Source organism: Hyla sarda, chromosome 2 (assembly GCF_029499605.1).
Source record: "Hyla sarda isolate aHylSar1 chromosome 2, aHylSar1.hap1, whole genome shotgun sequence".
NCBI classification, from domain to species: domain Eukaryota; kingdom Metazoa; phylum Chordata; class Amphibia; order Anura; family Hylidae; genus Hyla; species Hyla sarda.
Genome location: NC_079190.1, coordinates 79,915,618 through 79,938,048, shown reverse-complemented (window position 1 = coordinate 79,938,048; position 22,431 = coordinate 79,915,618). Strand labels below are relative to the sequence as shown.

General features: G+C 43.3%; 1 protein-coding gene across 5 annotated transcripts in view; it reads right to left on the bottom strand.

Annotated features, from left to right (window-relative positions):
- LMBR1L (limb development membrane protein 1 like) overlaps window positions 1-22,431 on the bottom strand; it is a 72,392-nt gene that overhangs the window by 26,659 nt on the left and 23,302 nt on the right. For all 5 annotated transcript variants that reach the window (XR_008889604.1, XR_008889603.1, XR_008889606.1 and 2 more), the window contains exons 2-5: window positions 18,413-18,497; window positions 15,452-15,485; window positions 2,869-3,008; window positions 457-560 (exon numbers count right to left, since the gene is read on the bottom strand). Coding sequence is in view for 1 of the 5 variants with exons in the window: in XM_056562213.1 (XP_056418188.1) it covers window positions 457-560; window positions 2,869-3,008; window positions 15,452-15,485; window positions 18,413-18,497 (363 nt within the window). In the remaining 4 variants the exon portion in view is untranslated. The remainder of the gene's footprint in view (window positions 1-456; window positions 561-2,868; window positions 3,009-15,451; window positions 15,486-18,412; window positions 18,498-22,431) is intronic.

Genomic DNA, 22,431 nt, shown 5'->3' with positions numbered 1-22,431 from the left:
ATTTAAACATCTCTGATGGGTGGTATCATTGCCATGATGCGTCGGCGATTCACTCCTGTGTATTTTTAGAGTGACATGTCACTTTACATTTTCTTTAACTGGAATACCAATTTTTATAATTTAGTAATTAAACGTTAAGTTTTATTTTATTTTTGCTGGGAATCTGGATCTACTACCTTTCCATATGCCTCTAGGTCTACGGGGAATAGCGGTTCCCTGCATCCGTGCTCCCGAACCAGATACTAAGTGCCTGCTGCTGTTTTAGGAAATGGTGAGCTGATCTATGACTTTCTTTTTCTATATTGTTACCAACCATTTCAGTTGTCATCTAAAGAACTAATAAGATGAGCTAATAGCTGCGGCCCCTGGCTACTGAAATAGGTTATTACGTTAATATACATTGTGGGTTGGGAAAGGATTAAGGGAAGACTCCTACACAAGCCTACACAGCTTTACCTTTTTTGATCCTGCAAATCCTTCTGCTTCCGTGAAGAAATATGCAAACGGCATCAGAAACACTAAAGACAGATTGGAGAATAGAAACACCAGGTTCCACAGGCCTTTAAAGGAGAGGGAAAAAAGCGTTAACTCTGGGATGGACAGAATGTTTTATGCATGAGGTCATGAGTATTTTTAGGCCAAATAAGTGTTTCAGAGATCTGCCACACAATTGACTCAGCCTATGATCATAGCATTATCAATATTATAAAGTATATTTGCAATGATAAGAATGATTTCCCTTGGAGGTAGTTTACGCTGCTTTTTTTTGGCTGCAGATACAAGAATGTGGGACAGGATGTGCCGTGTGATTTGCACGATTTAGGCCAAGAGCACACACAGAGGATATATTCTCCTGCGGAGATGGGACATAATAATAGACTAAATCCATAGCAGAATACAAGATGACGCAGATCTTAACTGTATGAAAGAACTGCTCAACTACAAGGCTGCAGGTATATGAAGTTAGATAAGTTTGACTACAGGAACAGTCCCACAATGACTCTGGGGGCTTGATAATAGCTTCAAAACAAAAAAAAAATAACCAGGGCCGAAGCCAGGAATCATTAACCCCGCTCTTAGCCTAGCCTACCCCTAAAGGGTAACTTATCAATAAAATAGATATTTTAATGGTGATAAATTAAAAGTTACTTGTTAGGGTAGGATAAGAGTGGTGTTCGAGATTCCTGGGGTTTTTTGAGGTCTGAAGTATTGATGGCCCCTTACCCGCCCTTTTGGGTTGGTGGTTAAATTGATAATAGCTTGTCACATATGGCTCTTCACTCACCAACTACATGTGTCTCTAATGCCTATACGTCTAAGACAAAATTCACATGTGGTGGATTCACATCCACCACATATTACAGCACAATACTAGGGGAGTTTACAAATTTCACCCAATTTTGACATCCAAAGCACGCCAGTAATATTGTGAAACTTCTTGGCAGTTTTCACTCATAGGCCATGTTCACATGGCGGAATTTTACAGGAATATTCTGCTTGAAAATTCCACTGCAGCAGAGTCCTATTGTTTTCAATTGGATACTGCTGCACTGTGCACACGGCAGAATCAGAAATTCCAATTCTGGCTTCTGGAGAAAGAATAATCATGCCCTGCAGATTCCTCTCGGAAATGCATTGCAGTTTATGAGACAGACCGTTTCCAAGCAGTCCTAGTGCCCGCCAGAACATTCAAATGTGAACCCCGTGACAGAATCTTTTTAAAATGCTACAAGAACAAGGCAAAATGTGGAAAAAAGCTAATTTAAAGGGTACTTTCATATAAAAAGATATATTATAGATTAATATATGCAGAATAACTTTCCAATTGAATGTTATTAAAAAAAATATGCTTCTTTCTATTTAATTTTCCACTTTCCAAATCTCAGACTGCAGCCGGGACACCGACAAGCTCAGCACTGCTCCCATACTCCTGACTCTGCCTGAGGGTTGGTTCACACTACGTTTTCTCCCATACGGGAGCGCATAACGGCAGGGGGGAGCTAAAACCTCATGCTCCCGTATGTGCTCCCGTGTGTCATTCATTTCAATGAGCCGGCCGGAGTGAAACGTTCGGTCCGGTCGGCTCATTTTTGCGCAGTATGCGCTTTTACGACCGGACCTCAAACCGTGGTTGACCACAGTTTTAGGTCCGGGGGAAAAGCACATACGGCGCAAAAATGAGCCGACCGGACCGAACGTTTCACTCCGGCCGGCTCATTGAAATGAATGACACACGGGAGCGCATACGAAGGCATACGGGAGCGCAAGGTTTTAGCTCCCCCCTGCCGTATGCGCTCCTGTATGGGAGAAAACGTAGTGTGAACCCAGCCTTACTGCATGTCCTCATTCATTTTACTATCTGAGCTCCGATCTTTCTTCTCTCTGCACATGTAGTAGTAAACAGAGGAGAAGATTCAGGGCTTCCAGCCCGCTGTGTTCACAGTCTCTATGCCGGGCAACGCCCCCTTCCTCCCTCACATTAGGACTAGGACACTTTTGAATTATAAGATACACAGGGATAGTGTCAGTGAGAGTCAGGGACAGATTGGGGGGGGGGGGATGGGATTCTGGAGAGTATAGTTCATGATAGGTACTCTTTAAGGCCTATAAATCAGCGAAGAATTTATCTTTATTTAGGTCTTTTGTACTGCTGGATATTTTTAAACAAATTCTTCGAATTCCACAATATATTACATGCTAAATTATTTCTGGTCTGACAATAATGAAGCCAATTACGTGCATCTCGCTGAACCATTTCACTTCAAGCTTTATGTGTTCATCGTGTACATTCCTTACACTTTTCTTACATTGTCTGCTGTATAATTATTGTTCCTTCACATAAGTGTCACAGTGTTTGCTTGCACTCACCATGGATGAGGGATCCATTGAGCCACTGGATGTAGTAGTTGTGCGGCATAGAGAGTAGCACTTCATTACTGATGATGGAGAAGGGCAGCAGGAGCACGGCCCCCATGGACACAGCGAGTGTGAAGGTGCACATCCAGAGCCTGGAAATAAACACACAACACTATTACTAGTAAACAAGCACATGGGGGTCAGTGCACATATCTCTGACGGAAGCTATGCTTCAGGGGTACCAACCCCAATACAGGCTATGATTACAAATGTTCAATTATTCCTTTTAAAGGGGTATTCCAGGCCAAAACTTTTTTTTATATAACAACTGGCTTTGGAAAGTTAAACAGATTTGTAAATTACTTTGATTAAATAATCTTAATCCTTCCAATAGTTATTAGCTTCTGAAGTTGAGTTGTTGTTTTCTGTCTAACTGCTCTCTGATGACTCACGTCCCGGGAGCTGTGCAGTTCCTATGGGGATATTCTCCCAGCATGCACAGCTCCCGGGACGTGACATCACCAATGAGCAGTTAGACAGAAAACTTCAGAAGCTAATAACTATTGGAAGGATTAAGATTTTTTTTAATAGCAGTAATTTACAAATCTGTTTAACTTTCCGTAGCCAGTTGATATATAAAAAAAAGTTTTTGCCTGGAATACCCCTTTAATATTCTGAAAAGTTTGCAACCAGTTTCCTAAGAATGTTACAATGCACACATTTGTATCAGGGGGCCAGTGTGTGTTTTTGTGCACAGAAAAACACTAAATGAGTGTGCGATAGGCAGAAGAGTGATGGCATTTTTGCAAGATCTGAGGCTCACACTTGATATTGTGGATGCCAACTATGTACAAGTAAAGTAATTGCCAAGTAAAGTAATTGCCGATACCAATAATGTCCAAAATCGTGAATATCGGCCGATAATATCGGCCAAACCGATAATCGGTCAATCCCTAATAAGTGGGGTATCATTTTCACCATAAGAAACCCACAGAATAAAGATAAAGGTGTTATTTTTACCGAAAAATGCACTGCGTAGAAACGGAAGCCCCCAAAAGTTACAAAATTACATTTTCTCTTCAATTTTATCGCACAATTAATTTTTTTTCCGTTTCGACGTGGATTTTTTGGTAAAATGACTAATGTTGCTGCAAAGTAGAATTGGTGGCGCAAAAAATAAGCCATCATATGGAATTTTATGTGCAAAATTGAAAGCGCTATGATTTTTAGAAGGTGATGAGGAAAAAATGAAAATGCAAAAACGGAAAAATGCTGAGTCCTTAAAGGGGTACTCCACCCCTAGACATCTTATCCCCTATCCAAAGGATAGGGGATAAGATGTCAGATCGTCGCGGTCCCACTGCTGGGGACCCCCGGGATCACCGCTGCGGCACCCCGCCATCATTACTGCACAGAGCAAGTTTGCTCTGCACGTAATGACGGGCAGTACAGGGGCCGGAGCATCGTTATGTCACGGCTCCGCCCCACGTGACGTCACGACCTGCCCCCTCAATACGAGTCTATGGGAGGGGGCATGGCGGTCGTCACGCCCCTGCAATAGACTTATATTAAGGGGGCAGGCCGTGATGTCAGGAGGGGCGGAGCCATAACGTCACGCTGTTCCGTCCCCTGTATCGCCCGTCATTACGCACAGAGCGAACTCGCTCTGCGCAGTAGTGATAGCGCGGTGCCACAGCGGTGATCCCGGGGGTCCCCAGCAGCGAGACTGCGGCGATCTGACATCTTATCTCCTATCCTTTGGATAGGGGATAAGATGTCTAGGGGCGAAGTACCCCTTTAAGGGGCTAAATACATGAAATTAGAAAGTTGTTTGGAATACAGTAATATACAAAATATCAAAAGTTTTTTTGTTGACAGGTACTCTTTAAATAAAATACAGGCAAATGCTGCAGAAAAAAGTTTAATTCAGATGCTCATGGCAGGATGGTAGATTGATCAGATTCAGCAGACTTAGAAGTCATTGTATACATCAGTGTTTCCCAACTAGAGTGCCTCCAGCTGCTGCAAAACTACAACTCCCAGCATGCTCGGACAGCCGAAGGCTGTCCGAGCATGCTGGGAATTGTAGTTTTGCAGCAGCTGGAGGCACTCTAGTTGGGAAACACTGATGTATACATGAAGTATTCATTGTCCTGCATTAGATTAGAGAACTGCAAGTCTTTTCACTATTCTTTACCAGCAAGACAAGAAATTGGATGACTAGAGTGGGTGACTCGCCTCTAATCCTCCTTGTAGTATCTTGCAGTCATGGGTGTAGCCATATTTAGATCACTCAGTCAGGATATTTATTGTCATCACTAGTAAAGCCCTCTCACCATTGTATAGACAGATAATAGTGGGTGAATAAGAAACATGGATAAGACACCCACAGGTGTTATTCCTCCTCAAGCAGTTCATATGTAATAATCCTATAATTGTAATAATCTACTAAATATTATATAGCGCTAACACCCCAACTTATTGACTAAAACAAGGTCCGAGGATAAGACAATAAATCCAGTCCATCTCCTCCATCCAGTGTGATGCACCGGATGTTACTGGAATGGATTTACGATGACATATTCAGGCAGAGTGGCCAACAATAAAGCCTGAGGGGGCCGGCCAACGGAGCTATTCATTAGAGCGGTACCACCCCCATTACTATTAAGGGGGGTAATTAACATTAAGCCTGAACCATCTTTAAAATGAGAACTCTTGTTTATAAAATGTATCCCCTATCCTAAGGATAGGGGATAATAGTCAGATCGCGGGGGGCCTGACCACTGGGACCCCTCCCCCCCCAATTATCTTCTGAAAGGCGCTCCGACTCTCCACCTGAATGGGACGTGTGAACCACAGCACAAAGCTGCGGCCAACACCCCCCCCTCCATGCAGTTCTATGTGAGTGTCATAGCACGGCACTTGGCAATCTCTGGCTCTGCCATAAAGCTGCATGGAGGGGGCGTGTTGGCTGCAGCTTCTTGCTGTGGTCAACACCACTGTTTTCATGCAGAGTGTGGGGGGCGCAGTGCGGGAGATAGGGGAACCTTTTTTTTATAAATGGGAGTTCTCCTTTAAGAGATTGCTTTAGCTATAGCAACAAACTCAAAAACAGTATTGTTGTTTAAAGGTATTAGGCTAAGATCAAATTGTATCCCTCATTCACAGGGTAGCTGACTGGTGGTGGTGAGACTGCTGGGACCCCACAATCCAGAGAATGGAGGTCAAATGTCCCTGGGGTGAATGGAGCAGCAACGTACATGAACGCCCAGACCTCCATTTATTCTATATGGAGCTCACGAATGTTGGGAAGCCCATAGAGAATTAACAGGGTGCTATGTGCGGCTACTCATTCACTTGGGTAACATGTGACCCCTGTACTTAGGATAAATGGGGGGCCAGCTGTCAGACTAGCACAAGACAGTTAGCTATCCCATAACCTGTGGATAGGAGATCATTTTTGACCCATGAATAACCCCTTTAAAGGGTGGCAGACTCCCTTTAAAGGGCGTATACAGAGATTATGCTTGTTATTACTGTATAAATATTGTGTATATATATGTGTGAAATGTAAACTTTGTGATCCGGAATAACATTTCCATGGTTATATATAATATATAATAATAATAAATATTTTGATTGCATGTAATGTAGGAGAAGAGAATTCTAAATATTACTGACTATGGCTTATGGTATGTAGAAAAGTGTGTGTGACAGCTAGGCAAGAGTGATGATACATGACCAATGTACTGTGCGTGCCAAAAAAATAACAGGAAATTGAGCCGGGCTGCACGTTCATGCCCTGGGTGTGATCTCTGTGGCCTGGGGCACCTGGATCCATGCCATCTTCAGTGTTAGATGCACAGTAGACGTTGAGCCAGTATAAGCAGTTTTTTGGCTTATGTATGTGAGTAATCTTTTGACAGAACATTCATAGAGAGCACACCTGCGCCTTTATAAACTACAGGGAGATTTTCAGTATGCTGCCATGTGGTGTGGCACGGTACCAGCTCTAAAAGCTGTGACAAAATGTTAGCGGGCAGGAGTGGACACAGATACACCTTGCAGGAGCGGGAAGTAATGGCCAGTAATCCAGTGGGAGCGGAGTATACAGCAAAGAATACAGTCCGGAGCTGGGCTCTAGCACAGTGCATACATTTGTTATTCCATAGAGAGGATACTCCATTTAATTAATGGGGGTCTATGAAAACATTTACTATATGCATCAGAACCTTATGATAAGCAGTGCAAAGGAAGAAAACCTGCCATCAGGAAAAAAGGTTATTAAATCAGCAGGAACACATAATACCTCTTATACTCCACCCGATCCCGCAATGTTCAGTAACTAGATGTCAGGGTGAGCAGCACCTGAGAACTAGTCGCGGTCTTTAGCTGTAGATGAGTCTACTGAGACATGACTGACCAGCCAGTGAGGGTCCCAGGTCATCCACTTCCATTTCCCAGAGTTCTGAGCGTGTGCAGTGGATGAGGTGGGCCCCTCTGGCTTGTCACGTCTTAGTAGTAGGTGGATTACAGCTGTAAAACCCTTCTCAGAAGTTGCCTGTCCCAATGACCAGTTATAGGGCATTAGCAGTATTAGTGGGCAGAGTAATATATATATATATATATATATATATATATATATATATATATATATATGTATATATCGTGATAACAGGCTTTAAGCTGACCACACACTTTCTATGGCTTTCGGGAGAGATAAATGTTGGAGTTACTGAAAATTCATGGTCATCTTTAGAGATTACGTGGGGTTTATAGACCAGCTCAGTTAAGGTGGGGGGGGGGGGAACAGTCTGCTATCAAGAATTAAATAGGCTGTGTACAAGGAAAGTAGAGCTCATACAGCACATTGCAGAGGCTGCACAAGTATGCTGAATTTTTCGGAGGAACTATGGAGACATTTTTCCCCCACTATAATAAAGTATGAAGCAAGAACAAAAAAAATGAAAACATTTTTTAGAAAGCAATTTGTTTATATAAGCAGTGGCTCACACACACAGTCTGCATACAGCCCTTCTTCTGTTGGGATACGTCATGTTTAGGAGGGCTGCGCTCATTTAGGTAGGTGGTCTGAGTCATCACCAGACAAACAAATGCTGCACGACTGTGACATATGGGAGCCACTAAGCCCACACGCCAGCCGTATGGCTTGTAAACAACAGCTGTCTGACATAACTGTGTCACAGAACCATTCGGTACAAACCTTTTCTCTGCTCAATATTCAGAAAGCTTCTGTTTGCCTCCTCTGCAAAGCTTTTATAGCGCAGCTCACAATTCACCGCAATCTGGTACATATTTGGGACATTCATCTACACAATGATGTCACTTTTCTGGTATAACTGCATTGAAATCTTTCTAAAAATATAGAATATTTATAATGACTTCACAACAACGCCAATCATTTCCTGAAGATGAAAACGAACCAAATATTTCTGCCGTCACCAGACAGGTTGTTGCAGAGCGAGATAACGTCAGGAGTATAGAACGTATTGTCATTTGTGTGACAATAGTCCAACACATGAACCGCACAATTAAAAGGGGTACTCTGGTGGAAAACAAATGTTTTTATATCACCTGGTGCCAGAAAGTTATACAGATTTGTAAATTACGTCTATTTATTCTTAATCCTTCCAGTACTTAGCTGCTGTATGCTCCACAGGAAGTTGTATTTCTATCTGGAATTATTTTCTGTCTGACCATAGTGCTCTCTGCTGACACCTCTGTCCATATAAGGAATAGTCCAGAGCAAGATAGGTTTGCTATGGGGATTTGCTCCTACTCTGGACAGTTCCTGACATGGACAGAGGTGTCAGCAGAGAGGACTGTGGTCAGACAGGAAAGAATTCCAGAAAGAAATACAACTTCCTCTGTAGCATATATCAGCTGATAAGTACTGGAAGGATTAAGATTTTTTAATAGAAGTAATTTACAAATCTGTTTAACTTTGTGGCACCAAAAAAAAAAAAAAAAAAAAAAATGGTTTTCCAGTGGAGTTCCCCTTTAAATGGGATATCCACCATAAGGTGATTTTAGTATATACCTGCCAGACAGTAATGGACATGCTTAGGAAGGATCGGCACTTGTCTTGCGGCTAAATGGCTATGTTGTGAGATTACCATAATAGCTAGCTAGCTATTTGTGAACTGGTATTTCCTGTTTCAGTTTTCTTTTTTTGCCTACAAATCCCATAATTCCATTTTCCTCCCACATATCAGCCACCCCACCCATTGAAACATAAATGAAAACCACAGGTGTTTTGAATGGATGCAGCTCAATCAGGGTGCCTACAGCTGTTGCATTAGTTGCAGATTGATCTCTCTCCCACCAAGCGATCCCTCCACCCATTGAAGCAGACAGGCTCCCTGTCATCAGCTGACTAGTGATATCAGGTATTGGCCGCATTACAACCTGGGAAAAATCTGAGACAACAGTCATTTTGTATGCTGTTAAAAATAAATATTGGGGAGAAAAATTACAAAATTGTGAGAAAACCATCACACACAGGTACGGACACTATATTATGGACTACACTAACTTCACAGCCCCTGTCAAATAAAAAAAAATGGAGTGCCCCTTTAAGTTTTCCATTACTGCACTTTAACACCTTGCTCCTTGCAGGATGAAGATTAGAAGATGCAGGGGGATCACATTTCAAAGACATCTTAAAAAGCCCAAGAGCTATGAAGTGTGGTGAAAGGGATTCAAAGGAGAATAGAGACAATGAAAGAGCTGGAGAGAGCGTCATGGATCACGAATAGAGGACACTGAAGAAACGGCACTAAAGACGTTGTGCCCTTTATTCAGACTACTTATAAATCCGTACATAAATAGTCACCTGGTGTGATGCTATGAGAGACGATGGTGATGGAAAAGAATATTATAGTAATGACAAAAAAAATAAAAAATAAATAAAAAGTTAGGCACCATCAACGTCAAGGCCCATACATTCGACCCGATATACAATTGTGCAGAGGGGCACTTTATCATGCAGGTATTTCATCGGATACTGTGTGCAGGGACCTATGGGCCAGGTTCACACAGTTTTTCAGTGCCCAATTTAGGGAGCATCATGCCCCAAAATGAGCGCTGAAAAAAAAAATCCACTGCATGCCACATTGTTTTTTTTGTTTGTTTTTTTTTATTGGTTAAATGTGTTGCAGTTCACACTGAAATATGGCTTGTATTCTCATTTATTAAAATGCCAAAATAAGCAACATGTCACTTATCCCGATCGTATTTGGGAGATTCAGGTTACAGATTAGCCCCACTGAAACACGGTCCATAGTGTCAAAGTATTAGTATACAGTGTACTTTGCGGAGTTATTTTACGTGCACAAACCCTTAGAACAGTATTTCCCAAACCAGTGTGCCTCCAGATGTTGCAAAAAACTACCCCTTCATCAGATGACTGTAGTACATACTAAAGTCAATCTGATGAAGGGGTAGTTTCCCACCGAAACGCGTCTTGTTTATTGCTGTACATCAAATAAAGTTGCTGCACTTTGCCACTTTATGACCTGAGTGTGACCACTTCCTTTGGGATCCTGAGCGTCTGCTGCCAAGGTTGTTTTTTTTTTTCTTATTTGTATCCCGTTTATCTACAGGACACCATCCGACTACACCTGGGACCTTTGGGCTGCACAGATCCACACCATCTTTAATAACCCCATACGGGGTGAGACGCACATTTCCCCCCTCCCTCTATCCAGGGTAATGCACGAGGTGCCGCCTTCCGGTCTCTTTCCAACCCCCCCCCCCCCCCCCCCCTTTTCTACAGTTACTATTGCTCAGACACTCTAGCACAGTGCTTTCCAACCAGTGTGCCTCCAGCTGTTGCAAAACTACAATTCCCAGCATGCCCGGACAGCCTTCGGCTGTCCGGGCATGCTGGGAGTTGTAGTTTTGCAACAGCTGGAGGCACACTGGTTAGGAAATACTGCTCTAGCAAGCGTAAGAAGCTCCTAAAACCTCCACCTTCTATTGGGAAAGCATGTAAACATCTCTACCCACCAGATAGCAATGCAAGAAGCGGGTATTTATAGCATTCATGTCGCTATACAGAGCATTCGGCAGGCACATACAGGGTTAATGAAACATCAGCTGGCCAAGGAGTCACCGGGAGGCCAGGCGCAGCATGACAGCAAGTTGAAAGTCTAAACCCGGGGCGATGTGCTTAGGTCCTAGGACAGCGTGGCAGAGCAAAGGCCATTCACTTAGGAAGAGATCAGCAACCACGACAACACTGCAGTCATTACGTGCGTCCTGGCAGGAGGGGGCACAGTACAACCTGCACTTCCCAATTCCTATAAAAAGCACTACAGTCACCTAATGCATGGCACTAACAATCCGAGGTAAAAGTAAAAAATACCTGCAAGGTCCATGACTGCGAATATCGCCGACAACCCTGAAGATATTATACAGTTTCCATTAATGAAAATCTAGGCATTAGTAAGATTTGCCCCTTTAGTTTGGATACCCGTCTATTTACTATCTGCCAGTGGTGAAAACTGATTTAACTCATTTTCCTGGGATCACCATGAATTTTGCATCTCATGTCCGGCCAGAAAAAAACTCAAGCATAGCCGAACTGTTTTATTAGAGCAGCGTTTCCCAACCAGTGTGCCTCCAGCTGTGGCAAAACTACAACTCCCAGCATGCCCGGACAGCCAAAGGCTGTCCGGGCATGCTGGGAGTTGTAGTTTTGCCACAGCTGGAGGCACACTGGTTGAGAAACAATGTATTAGATCATTGGGGATCCATAAAGAAAAGTAACAGTGTGCAGCATGTGCATTAAGATAATTGATCCCAAGAGATCAATATCTCCACTACTCAGCAAATTCAGCACCTAGAACATCAATACCCTGACGCACGACACCTTCATGCCGTATAATCCTGGTGACATGAAGGGGACTGGTCCGTGTAATGTAGCTCCTGGATTTAACTATAGTAACTACATGACTAGTCACTGCTTTTTAAAGGGGTACTGGGTCGGAAAACATTTTATTTTTAAATTACTTCTATTAAAAAAAAATCTTTATCATTCCAGTACTTATTAGCAGCTGTATGCTACAGCGGAAATTCTTTGCTTTTTGAATTTTTTTTTGTCTCATCCACAGTGCTCTCTGCTGACACCTCTGTCCATATCAGGAACTGTCCAGAGCAGGAGAGGTTTGCTATGGGGATTTTCTCCTGCTCTGGAAAGTTCCTGATTCGGGCATCAGGAGTCAGCAGAGAGCACTGTGGAAAAGTTAACAAAGAAATTCAAAAAGAAAAGAATTTCCTCTGTAGCATACAGCTGCTAAAAAGTACTTGAAGGATAAAGTTTTTTTTTTTTTTTATAGAAGTCATTTACAAATCTGTTTAACTTTCTGGCACCAGTTGATTTAAAAAAAAAAAATGTTCTCCACCGGAGTACCCCTTTAAGCTTATATCTCAATAACATGTTATGGATAAGACAGAACAATAGACTAAAAGCATGATAAAACGTGGCTTTGACTGAGGTTGGGTTCAAACACAGTATTTTGGCCAAGGGTTTTAGCTGAGTCTAGGAGTGGCAATGATACAGAAAAACAGATAAACAAAAAAATATATATGTATATATAATTTATAGATTTGCAATTTTTCTGTTTTAAAGGGGTACTCCATTGCCCCAGCATCCGGAACATTTTGTTCCTAACGCGGGCTATGGGGGTCATGATGTCACGAACACACCCCCTAGTGATGTCACACCATGCCCCCTCAATGCACGTCTATGGGAGGGGGCGTGGCAGCTGCCACGCCCCACTCCCATAAATTTGCATTGAGGGGGGGGGTGGTGTGACATCACTAGGGGGTGTGTGCATGACATCACAACCCTCACAGCCCACACCCAACAATCGGCACAAAATGTTCTGGATGCTGGGGCAGTGGAGTACCCCTTTAAACTCACTTCTGCTATTGGCTAAAGATACTATTTGTGAAGCCAGCCTTAGGCCAGTTTCCCACAGGCGTATTACATGCACATTTTTGGCAGCTGTATTACAGACACACGTACCACCAGCATGACTTTGGTTTCAACACAAATACAGAAGAAAATGCATGGCTGCACAACCACGTGTTGTATGCTGATCTATTGCTTCTTAGCACAATTATAAAAACTAACATCAGGTAGTCGGTATACCATGTGATCAATTTGTACAAGCCCACTTGGCATGTCACAGCCACCTGATTCATCTGAGGACCACCCCTGCCGCAACACCATAGGGTGAAAGAGCCCCTGGCTCTGAGCCATGCCACCCCACAGACATGGTGATCTCTTTACACTGATTCAGCCATTAAAAAGGAGTATTCCAGGGGAAAAAATTTTTTTTTATATATCAACTGGCTCCGTAAAGTTAAACAGATTTGTAAATTACTTCTATTAAAAAAATCTTAATCCTTCCAGTACTTAGCTGCTGAAGTTCAGTTCTTTTTTTGTCTAACTGCTCTCTGATGACACCTGTCTTGGGAGCTGTCCAGAGAAGGATTGAATCCCCATAGCAAACCTCTTATGGTCCAGACAGAGGTGTCAGCAGAGAGCACTGTTGTCAGACAGAAAAGAACAACTCAACTTCAGCAGCTGATAAATACTGGAAGGATTAAGATTATTTTAATAGAAGTAATTTACAAATCTGTCTAACTTTCTGGAGCCAGTTGATCCATATACCCCTTTAATGCTGTGGCACTACGTTCCTCTTACCAAGTGCTACCTGCCAGAGGACAGAGATAGGAGTGAACTAAATAGAAATGCCTGGGCACAATAGTTGAAGTACTGGAAACAAGAAAAAAAAAAAAAAAAAAGAAAAAAAAAAAGGGGGGGGGTTTGGGGAGATAGACCGCTATTGTGATGACCCTGACAGCTATCAGTAGGGATTGTCAGAAACGCGGTCAGGCTGAGACGTACAACCATAATATGGAAGCGCACGAGTGAAGGCGTCCTTACAGTCTGAATACCCAGCAGAAGTGAAGCCATGTGCTCATCTGATCAGCCTGAATACACATAATACTGTACTGTGTCCTTCTCGAGGTCTCATTCTCCCCTACAGCTACAGGACGTCAGAAGAGAAGTGGAAATGCGTAAAAGTTTGTCACCGGCTATTGTGAACTGTGACTCCCTACAACAATAGCAGCTGCCAAACAAAGGCTTGTGAGGGTATATTCACCTTCAGTTACAAAAGGGCAATAGGAAGTTAGACAGCAACTCCGCTCTTCGCATGTGTATTCATACTAGACCCTGCAAACCTATTGCATCACTGAACACCTAGGGAGGACAGGGTTTTGGCAGCCTACTCCATCTTGGATTTTTGCTGTGATCGCATGCCCTTGGATGTGTACTGCAACACACAGGTCATTCCTCATCTCCAAACTGGCAGCCCAGCAATGCCCACATCTCCTCTCATGCATCCTATATTGTGAAACCATTAATGCCACCTCCACATTTTGCTGGTGCTGCCCTATCACACACAGTCACCCAGCTGCTCAGAGTATATGCCAATAGGAAATATCTATAGTGTAAGTTTTTTATATTGTTTTCTACCCTACAAGCTTGGTGTACCTTGTAGCCTTTAAAGGGGTACTTCGCTGCTCAGCGTTTGGAACAAACTGTTTTGTACACTGGAGATGGCAGCTCGTGACGTCATAGTCCTGACCCTCATGACATCACGCCCCGCCCCCTCAATGCAAGTCTATGGGAGGGGGCGTGACTGCTGTCACAACCCTCCCATAGACTTGCATTGAGGGGGCAGGGCGTGATGTCATGAGGGGGCGGGGCTATGACGTCAAGAGCTCCCGGCGCTGACTCCAGCGTTCGCAACAGTTTGTTCCAAACGCTGAGCAGTGGAGTACCCCTTTAAAGGGGTATGCCGCCCCTTGACATCTTATCCCCTCTCCAAAGGATAGGGGATAAGATGTCTGACCGCGGGGGCCCCACTGCTGGGGATCCCCACGATCTCGGCTGCGGCACCCAGACATCCGATGCACAGAGTGAACTTCGCTCCGTGCCAAGTGACTGGCGATGCAGGGTGGAGGCTAGTGACTTCACAGTCCGCTCGTGACGTCATGGCCACGCCCCCTCAATGCAAGTCTATGGGAGGGGGCGAGGTCGTGATGTCACGAGCCTCCGATGCTGCACCCAATGCTCTAAACGAACGCCAGGTGCAGTAGGGAGATCGCAGGGGTTCCCAGCGGCGGGACCCCCGTGATCAGACATCTTATCCCCTATCCTTTGGATAGGGGATAAGATGTCCAGGGGCAGATTACCCCTTTAAAGCATTAAATACATCATATACTTATGCATACAAATCTGTGCTCCCGCAGTGGAGACAATAGAATAACGCTGTACTAAGCAATATTGAAAGCTGGACGAAAACACACAATGGAGACCAAAGACACTTCTCTAGAAAGGGCGATCATTCATAACACCACGGAGAACACCTTGGTAAATATTTGATGGCAGCGAGGCATTGCATATTGACTGTTCCAGGAAGGATTCTACATCAGTTACACATTTCTACAAAAAGGGAGAAAAAAAAAAAAAAAAAAAAAACACAACACTTACGCAATTCTGTTAACGGCGGCATCTTCAACGTCAACTGTAAGAGAGCAGATAGCATTGATTAGCTGTGATGGAGTGCAGACAGCCATAGACACAGCTGAGTTCTACTTTCCAAAAGGTCAGCGGCCTCCATGAGACCAGATACTCTCCTATGAACTAGTGAAACTGAAGCAAAGCTTGTTGTGACCTACGTCTCCGGTATAGAGAGGAGTTCAGATTGGGGTTTACTTTAGGCCATCTATCTCTAAAATGCAACCACAATAAAAATAAAAAAAACTGGTTCAAGTGTGATGACCAGTTCCACACAATAGAACAGTGTTTCCAAACCAGGGTGCATCCAGCTGTTGCAAGACTACAACTCCCAGCATGCTCGGACAGCCTTCGGCTGTCCATGCATGCTGGGAGTTGTAGTCTTGCAACAGCTGGAGGCACCCTGGTTGGGAAACACTGGGATAGAACAACGCTTCTCAATTGGTATGTGGACACTCCTGAAGGAGGGAATAGTAGGCACTAGATTTTTGTTTTGCATATATTATTATATTGACAATGCTCATGTTATTTTGTCTATATTTGTGATATAAATGAACCTTGATCCCAAGTTACATGATATTCACAAATTACCTAACAGATCTGTCTTGCTGTTGATCTATAATAAGACATGCTGAGTAATACAATATACTGACCCAAGAGGAGCCTGGAATTACAACATCCAGAATAAAAGTAAACCTTGAGTAATAGAGTGAATTGAATGATTATTCAGTAAATAAGTTAAGTGGCGCACCAAAAGTGGAGGGGGAAGGGGGGTATGGAAATTTGTAGAGATCCCTGAACTATCATCACCAACTACAGTTCGCAGACTGCGCAGGGATCCAGATACAGTCACAATGGCTATAAGCTAGTGTTTCCCAACTAGGGTGCCTCCTGCTGTTGCAAAACTTCAACTCCCAGCATGCCTGGACAGCCAAAGGCTGTCCGGGAATGCTATGAGTTGTAGTTTTGCAACAGCTGGAGGCACCGTGGTTGGGAAACACTGCTATAAGCTCTTCTCCACCCCTGTAAAGGCCCAGCGGCAGCAGAGAGAGAAGAAAAAAAAAAGTTTAAAAATACAGCTGCTGGGACCTTGGAAAGTAGTCACAGGAGGGAGTCCCTGTCTCTTCCTATGTGTATAGGAAGAGACGCATCAGTTGGGGTCGGCAGGGCTGTCTGGGCCGAATGGAGAAGAAAATGGAAAGTGAATAACTCCAAGCTGAAAAAATACATCACTTGAGAGTACCTGGATAAAACTGCACTGTAATCACTTAGAGGGCCTATATCAGCATTTTCCAAACAGTGTGTCAACAGTTGTTGTGAAACTACAATTCTCAGCCTGCACGGACAGGCTTTGGCTGTTCAGACAGGCTGGGAGTTGTAGTTTTGAAACAGCTGGAGACACACCATTTGGAAAACACTGGTTTATATGGTCTGTAGTGGTAAAAGTAGGGGTCATGGTGCGGTGGTATTATTTAAGCATTATGTAGTGGTATCATTGGCAATATATTTATGTGCATAGGGTGTTATTTTCAGTAGCGGTATGGAGGCAATATTCCACCACTGGATGGAGGTAATATTTGCTCCTGGTGTATAACAGGGTTATTAAATACATATTTATATATATATATTTTTTTGTTTGTTTTTGTGTGTGTGTGTAGGATGTGTTCTGTGCCTCTGATCTTTTCAGAGGTTAGCAACATCCCTAAAGTAGATAATATAGCACAAAAGTGGCTCTCTTATCTCACAACCGGAATTAAAGAGTACCTGTCATCAAACCATATTTTCTAAACCAACTCAGATTATATTCCCTAACTACTCCTAACACTCCTCCTGCCCTTAAAAAAAAAAAAAAAAAAAAAAAATGTCCTGAGCTTTAAAAAGCTCTGTATCATACCCTTCCCCTTGCTCACATTGTGTGAGCTCCCAGCAGGAGAAAGTGGGCGTTCCCCAGCAGACGCAACGTCACTGAAGCCTTTGAGAGCTGTGCCTCGCCATGCCCCACACGCACTTCCTGAGTTTGGTCTCCTGCCAGGCTGGAAGGGGAGCCCAAACTAACTGTTTGACTTGTGGCAGGGAACAGAACAGAGCCACCTAGTGGCCGCTTTTTCAATCACATTAAAAACATATAAAAAGACAGACTTTTAACAGCAAGTAAATAGCAAAGTGTCTTATTACATAGGGAACAATATATTAAAAGTTTAGTTTGGTGACGGGTACTCTTTAAGGTGCCTCTACACTTTTAGACAGAAGTCAGCCAAACTGTGTAAAGTGCATGGCGGTCTCCCAACTCTTTCTGGGGGAAAGAAGGATAGAGAGAGTGTCCCTGCTTGACCCTATTGTTCATGTAGAGATACCCTGAATACCCTTTAACCATCTGTCTGACTTATACAGAACACACATCCAACTGCTGCGCCATTCAGCCAGAGGGGAAACAGGACCCCGGTTTTCATGACTGTGGCCGTAGGACCCCTTCACTGACTTTCATCCCATATTCTTCATTTAGGGCAGTTTTTGCCAACCAGGGTGCCTCCTGCTGTTGCTAAAATACAACTCCCAGCATGCCCGGACAGCCGTTGGCTGTCCGGGCATGCTGGGAGTTGTAGTTTAGCAACAACTGGTGGGACCCTGTTTGGAAAACACTGATATAGGGGATGAGTGTTTCCTAGGTAAACCCCTTTAACAAAAGAGGCACAACTGCTCTAGAGTTTTATCAAAACCTGTCCCAAGGGACGAAAAACTAAATTGCCCATAGCAACCAATCAGATCGCTTCTTTCATTTTTTAAAAAGGCCTCCCTCTCCCCCTAAGCTCTTACAAAAATGCAGTTACCAAAAATACATTATAACTTTGAAAACAGCTGCAGGTCAAGAAATGTTTTTCATTTTTGGCTATTTTTATACAAATAAGCCAGACTCTGTCCAGAGATGTGACTCACCCGTGGTGAAATCCGCATGTTTCTTGAACTTGGTGATGACCATGTACGAGAGGAGGTAGAGAGAAGTGAAGAGTAAGGTGCAGATCTGCCAAGAGAACAGGAACAGGGCGTTACACAGTTTTCCTATTACAACGGATACTTAAACACCATTAGTGCAAAACAGGATGTAGACGATTATACAGAAGTGCAGACAAACATAAGAGGTCATCAGGGAGATGGTATCCTTCTAGTTACTACTGTCCTATAGTAAGCCTCTTATGTAACGAATAAAAAATAAAAAAAATACAAAGCAGTAAAAGTGCTCTTTGAAGTCATAGGATCTAGTGCAAAGAACCACATCAGAAATATAGCTGGTGAAATCATTCAACTGCATTACCAACATACATAACAAGAGGGCTGTGTATTAAAGGGGTACTCTGGTGGGGGGGAAAAATGGTTTTCAAATCTACTGGTGCCAGAAAGTTATACAGATTTCTAAGTTACTTTAAACATCTTAAGCCTTCCAGTACTTATCAGCTGCTGTATGCTCCAGAGGAAGTTGTGTAGTTCTTTCCAGTCTGGCCACAGTGCTCTCTGCTGCCACCTATGTCTGTGTCAGGAACTGTGAAGAGCAGGAGAGGCTTCCTATGGGGATTTGCTCCTGCTCTGGACAGTTCCTGACATGGACAGAGTTGTCAGCAGAGAGCACTGTGGTCAGACAGAAAAAGAACAAAGTAACTTCCTTTGGAGCATACAGCAGCTGATAAGAGTGGGGGTTTTGCAGATACATTTTGTATTTAGTGCAGCTGCCAAAACTGAGGCTTTGTGGGATCACTTACTGCTAACTGGCACTGAAATGATAACGCGCATTTCACCATATATACTTCAGAAGTATGAGGGCCGCGGTACTGTGCACATAGCTTACAAGCTCTCAATACTGTGCACATAGCTTACAAGCACAATGTAATGCTGATGCTGAGTGCATCACAAGTTATTGGAGAGGTTCCAAATGCAGTTCTCTTTACTAATCCAGATGTGGACACAGTTTCCTGTGGAATAACATAGAACAAAAGGTTTTGTGCAATGAAGTAGATTTTTTAATACTTTGCATTTCCGGCCAAAATATAAAGGCTTTGTGATACAGAATACAAACTGTTAACCAGGTATCCGAGTTACCCTTAATAAACTGATGTGAGGAATATACACTTTCTGCTTCCTCTGCTGAGAGACAGAGATAGAGATATATACAGTATATATTAGGGATGTCCTGATACTTTTTTTTTTTTACGTACTCACCGATAACAATAACCAATACTTTTTTCTGTCATGTGAGATTTTTTTTTTTTAGTGGGATAAAGGGCTTTATATTAAAAAAAAGATTTTATTTTAATTAGGGGGGGGGGGGTTCAAACTTTTTTTTAGGGAAGGGGTTAATTCACATTTAGTAAAATTGATTTACACTTTTTATTTTATTTTAATTCTTTACTTTTTTTTGTCCCCATAGGGAACTATTACATGCAATCTGTAGATTGCATACACTAATGAATGATATGCCATAGCATAGATCAGTGTTATCGGTGCTCCTTTACTACTGCCTGCCATGGATGGCTGCAGTAAAGAAGCGATGATTGGACGGCAAGGAACATGGTAAGGGACCTCCGGCCGTCATTACAGCTGATCGGGACACCACAATTTCACTGCGGTGATCCTGATCAGCATCCCTGAATTAACCGGCAGTAAACTTCAGGACTTTTAGATGCAGTGTCTATAGGGTTAATGCCAGTGAGAGGTGCACAACTACGCCCCATGCAAGTTTTAGCCCCTCCCCTCAGCTGTCCGGAGATTTCCGAACATACAGCGAGGGGAGGGCAGAGCTGTGCGGGATGCAGTTCTGCACCTCCCTCAGGAGGAGGACGAGTCTCACAGCCCTGCTCCTGGACATAGATTTTCATGCACCCCACTTTAGGAGGAGAGGGATTCCCACAGCTTGCCCAGCCCCCTGGACGTAGATTTTCACAGCTGTCAAAATGTACGTCCAGGAGCGGGGCTGTGAGAATCTATGTCTTCCTGAAGGAAGGGCGAGGAAGGAACTGCGTCCTGCCCAGCTCTGCCTTCCCAAAATTGCATGGGGCGCAGGCTTGCACCTCACACCGGACATCACAGCGATCAGTGATGTTCGGCCTTAACCACAGGTCCTGGCTATGATGCACTCTCAGCTGCTGGGCGCGCCAAATTGTTTGGCACCTCCGTGATACCTGCAGGGGGTCCCGCTGGCGAGTACCCGATTAGGTATCGGGGACATTTCCACGAGTACAAGTACTCCTGCAAGTGTCCAGTATTGGTCCCGATACCATTATAGGGACATCCCTAGTATATATAATCTGCAACTCAAATATAGACCTTATGAACAGGCATGGGGTTTCTGATGCAGGTCTCCTGCTGTGAACATGGACACAATAGTGTTTTTCTGTACATATATAATTTGGTATTACATTTTAAGAAATTTAAAATCTAAATAATTATTCTAATGATTCCTAATACAAGTCCCCTGAAAGGTACAAATTTTACACATACACATTAACCTTTTCCATACTAAAAGTATACATCACCCTCTTTTTTCATCTAAAAATATGTGTAAACATACTAAAAACAAAACAAACATATTTGGTATTGTCACTTGTGGAATTGTCTGAACTAATAAAATGACAAACAATATGAATTGGTTATTGTTGTAATCAACCCAAAGCAAAAAAAAAACATGTCAGTTTGACCACACTCCGTAGTGTGACAGTATCAAAGTTGAACGTGTGTGTGTGTGTGTGTGTGTGTGTGTGCGCGCTCGTGCGTGTCACTGCACACTGGAGGATTACAGAAACATTGCCCAATCTGACGAATTGAAATTATTGTCCTTTCACCCTGATGCCAGGATTAGAACACAGAGAAAACCACTTACATCAGCTCCTCTCACATACACAGGGAAACAGGAGAGCCAATGTGACACAATGTATAGGACAGACACAGCGGACTACATTTACTGAGACTGTCTGGTTTGTCCCTACACATGAAGGTTTTCTGGTTTAATAATTTTCATTAGGAATTTTAAGGTACAAGTTAATACAACAAACAAAAATGAAAATAAAAAGTAGAGGTACACGAAATTCCGGCGACGAAAATCAGCCGAAATGGCCCTTTTCGGCCAAAGGAATTTTCCGCCGATATAGCCTAACCCCTTCTCGACCCATGACATACATGTACGTCATGGGTCGGGTTTGCGTCATAAACAGGAGATGCCTGCTGCTATCAGCAGCTGACATCTGCCTGTAATGACAGACAGAGATTGCTCCAATGTCCATCATTTAACTGGTTAACGGCCGCGTAATTGTGCCATAAACAGTGTATGGCTCGGGCTCCTGACTCGAGCCTGCGCCACACCCAGCGGCCCCCTGATAATTCTTGTAGCTGGGGGCCACCGCTAATAGCCGACATGCAACGATCTCAGCGCCTGCTAATAAAACTTTAGATCGCAGCTGTCAAAGCTGACAGTGGCATCTAGAGGGACATGTAAATGCTTACTGGTGGTCAAGTGTGGGGGGGGGAATTCACTGTGGACGTAGCCGGAGGGCTTACCACAGCATCACTGGTGTCCGAAACTCTTCATTTGATTGAGCCTGGCATTTCACACAGATCAATGGAGTTCTATGGAATTCCATTGATCTGTATTAGGAATCTAGTGATTCTTTTGGAAAGTAAAAAAAACACCCATTAACCCCTTCCGTATTAAAAGTTTAAAATCGCCCTCCTTTTCCCTTTTTACATATAAAAAATAAAAACATAATTTGGTATCTCATCCTGCACTGTGAACATAAAATTGCTGATTTTGGTCACATCACATCCCAAAAGTGTAATATGTAACCAAAACTATTTTAAAAAAAGAAAAGGGGGGGGGGTTTGGTCCAAAATTTCCCTTTCGGTGCATCACTAAAAGACATATCTAATATGTATTCAACTAGGTCGTGAAGCAATGTATTTGAGAAGTAATG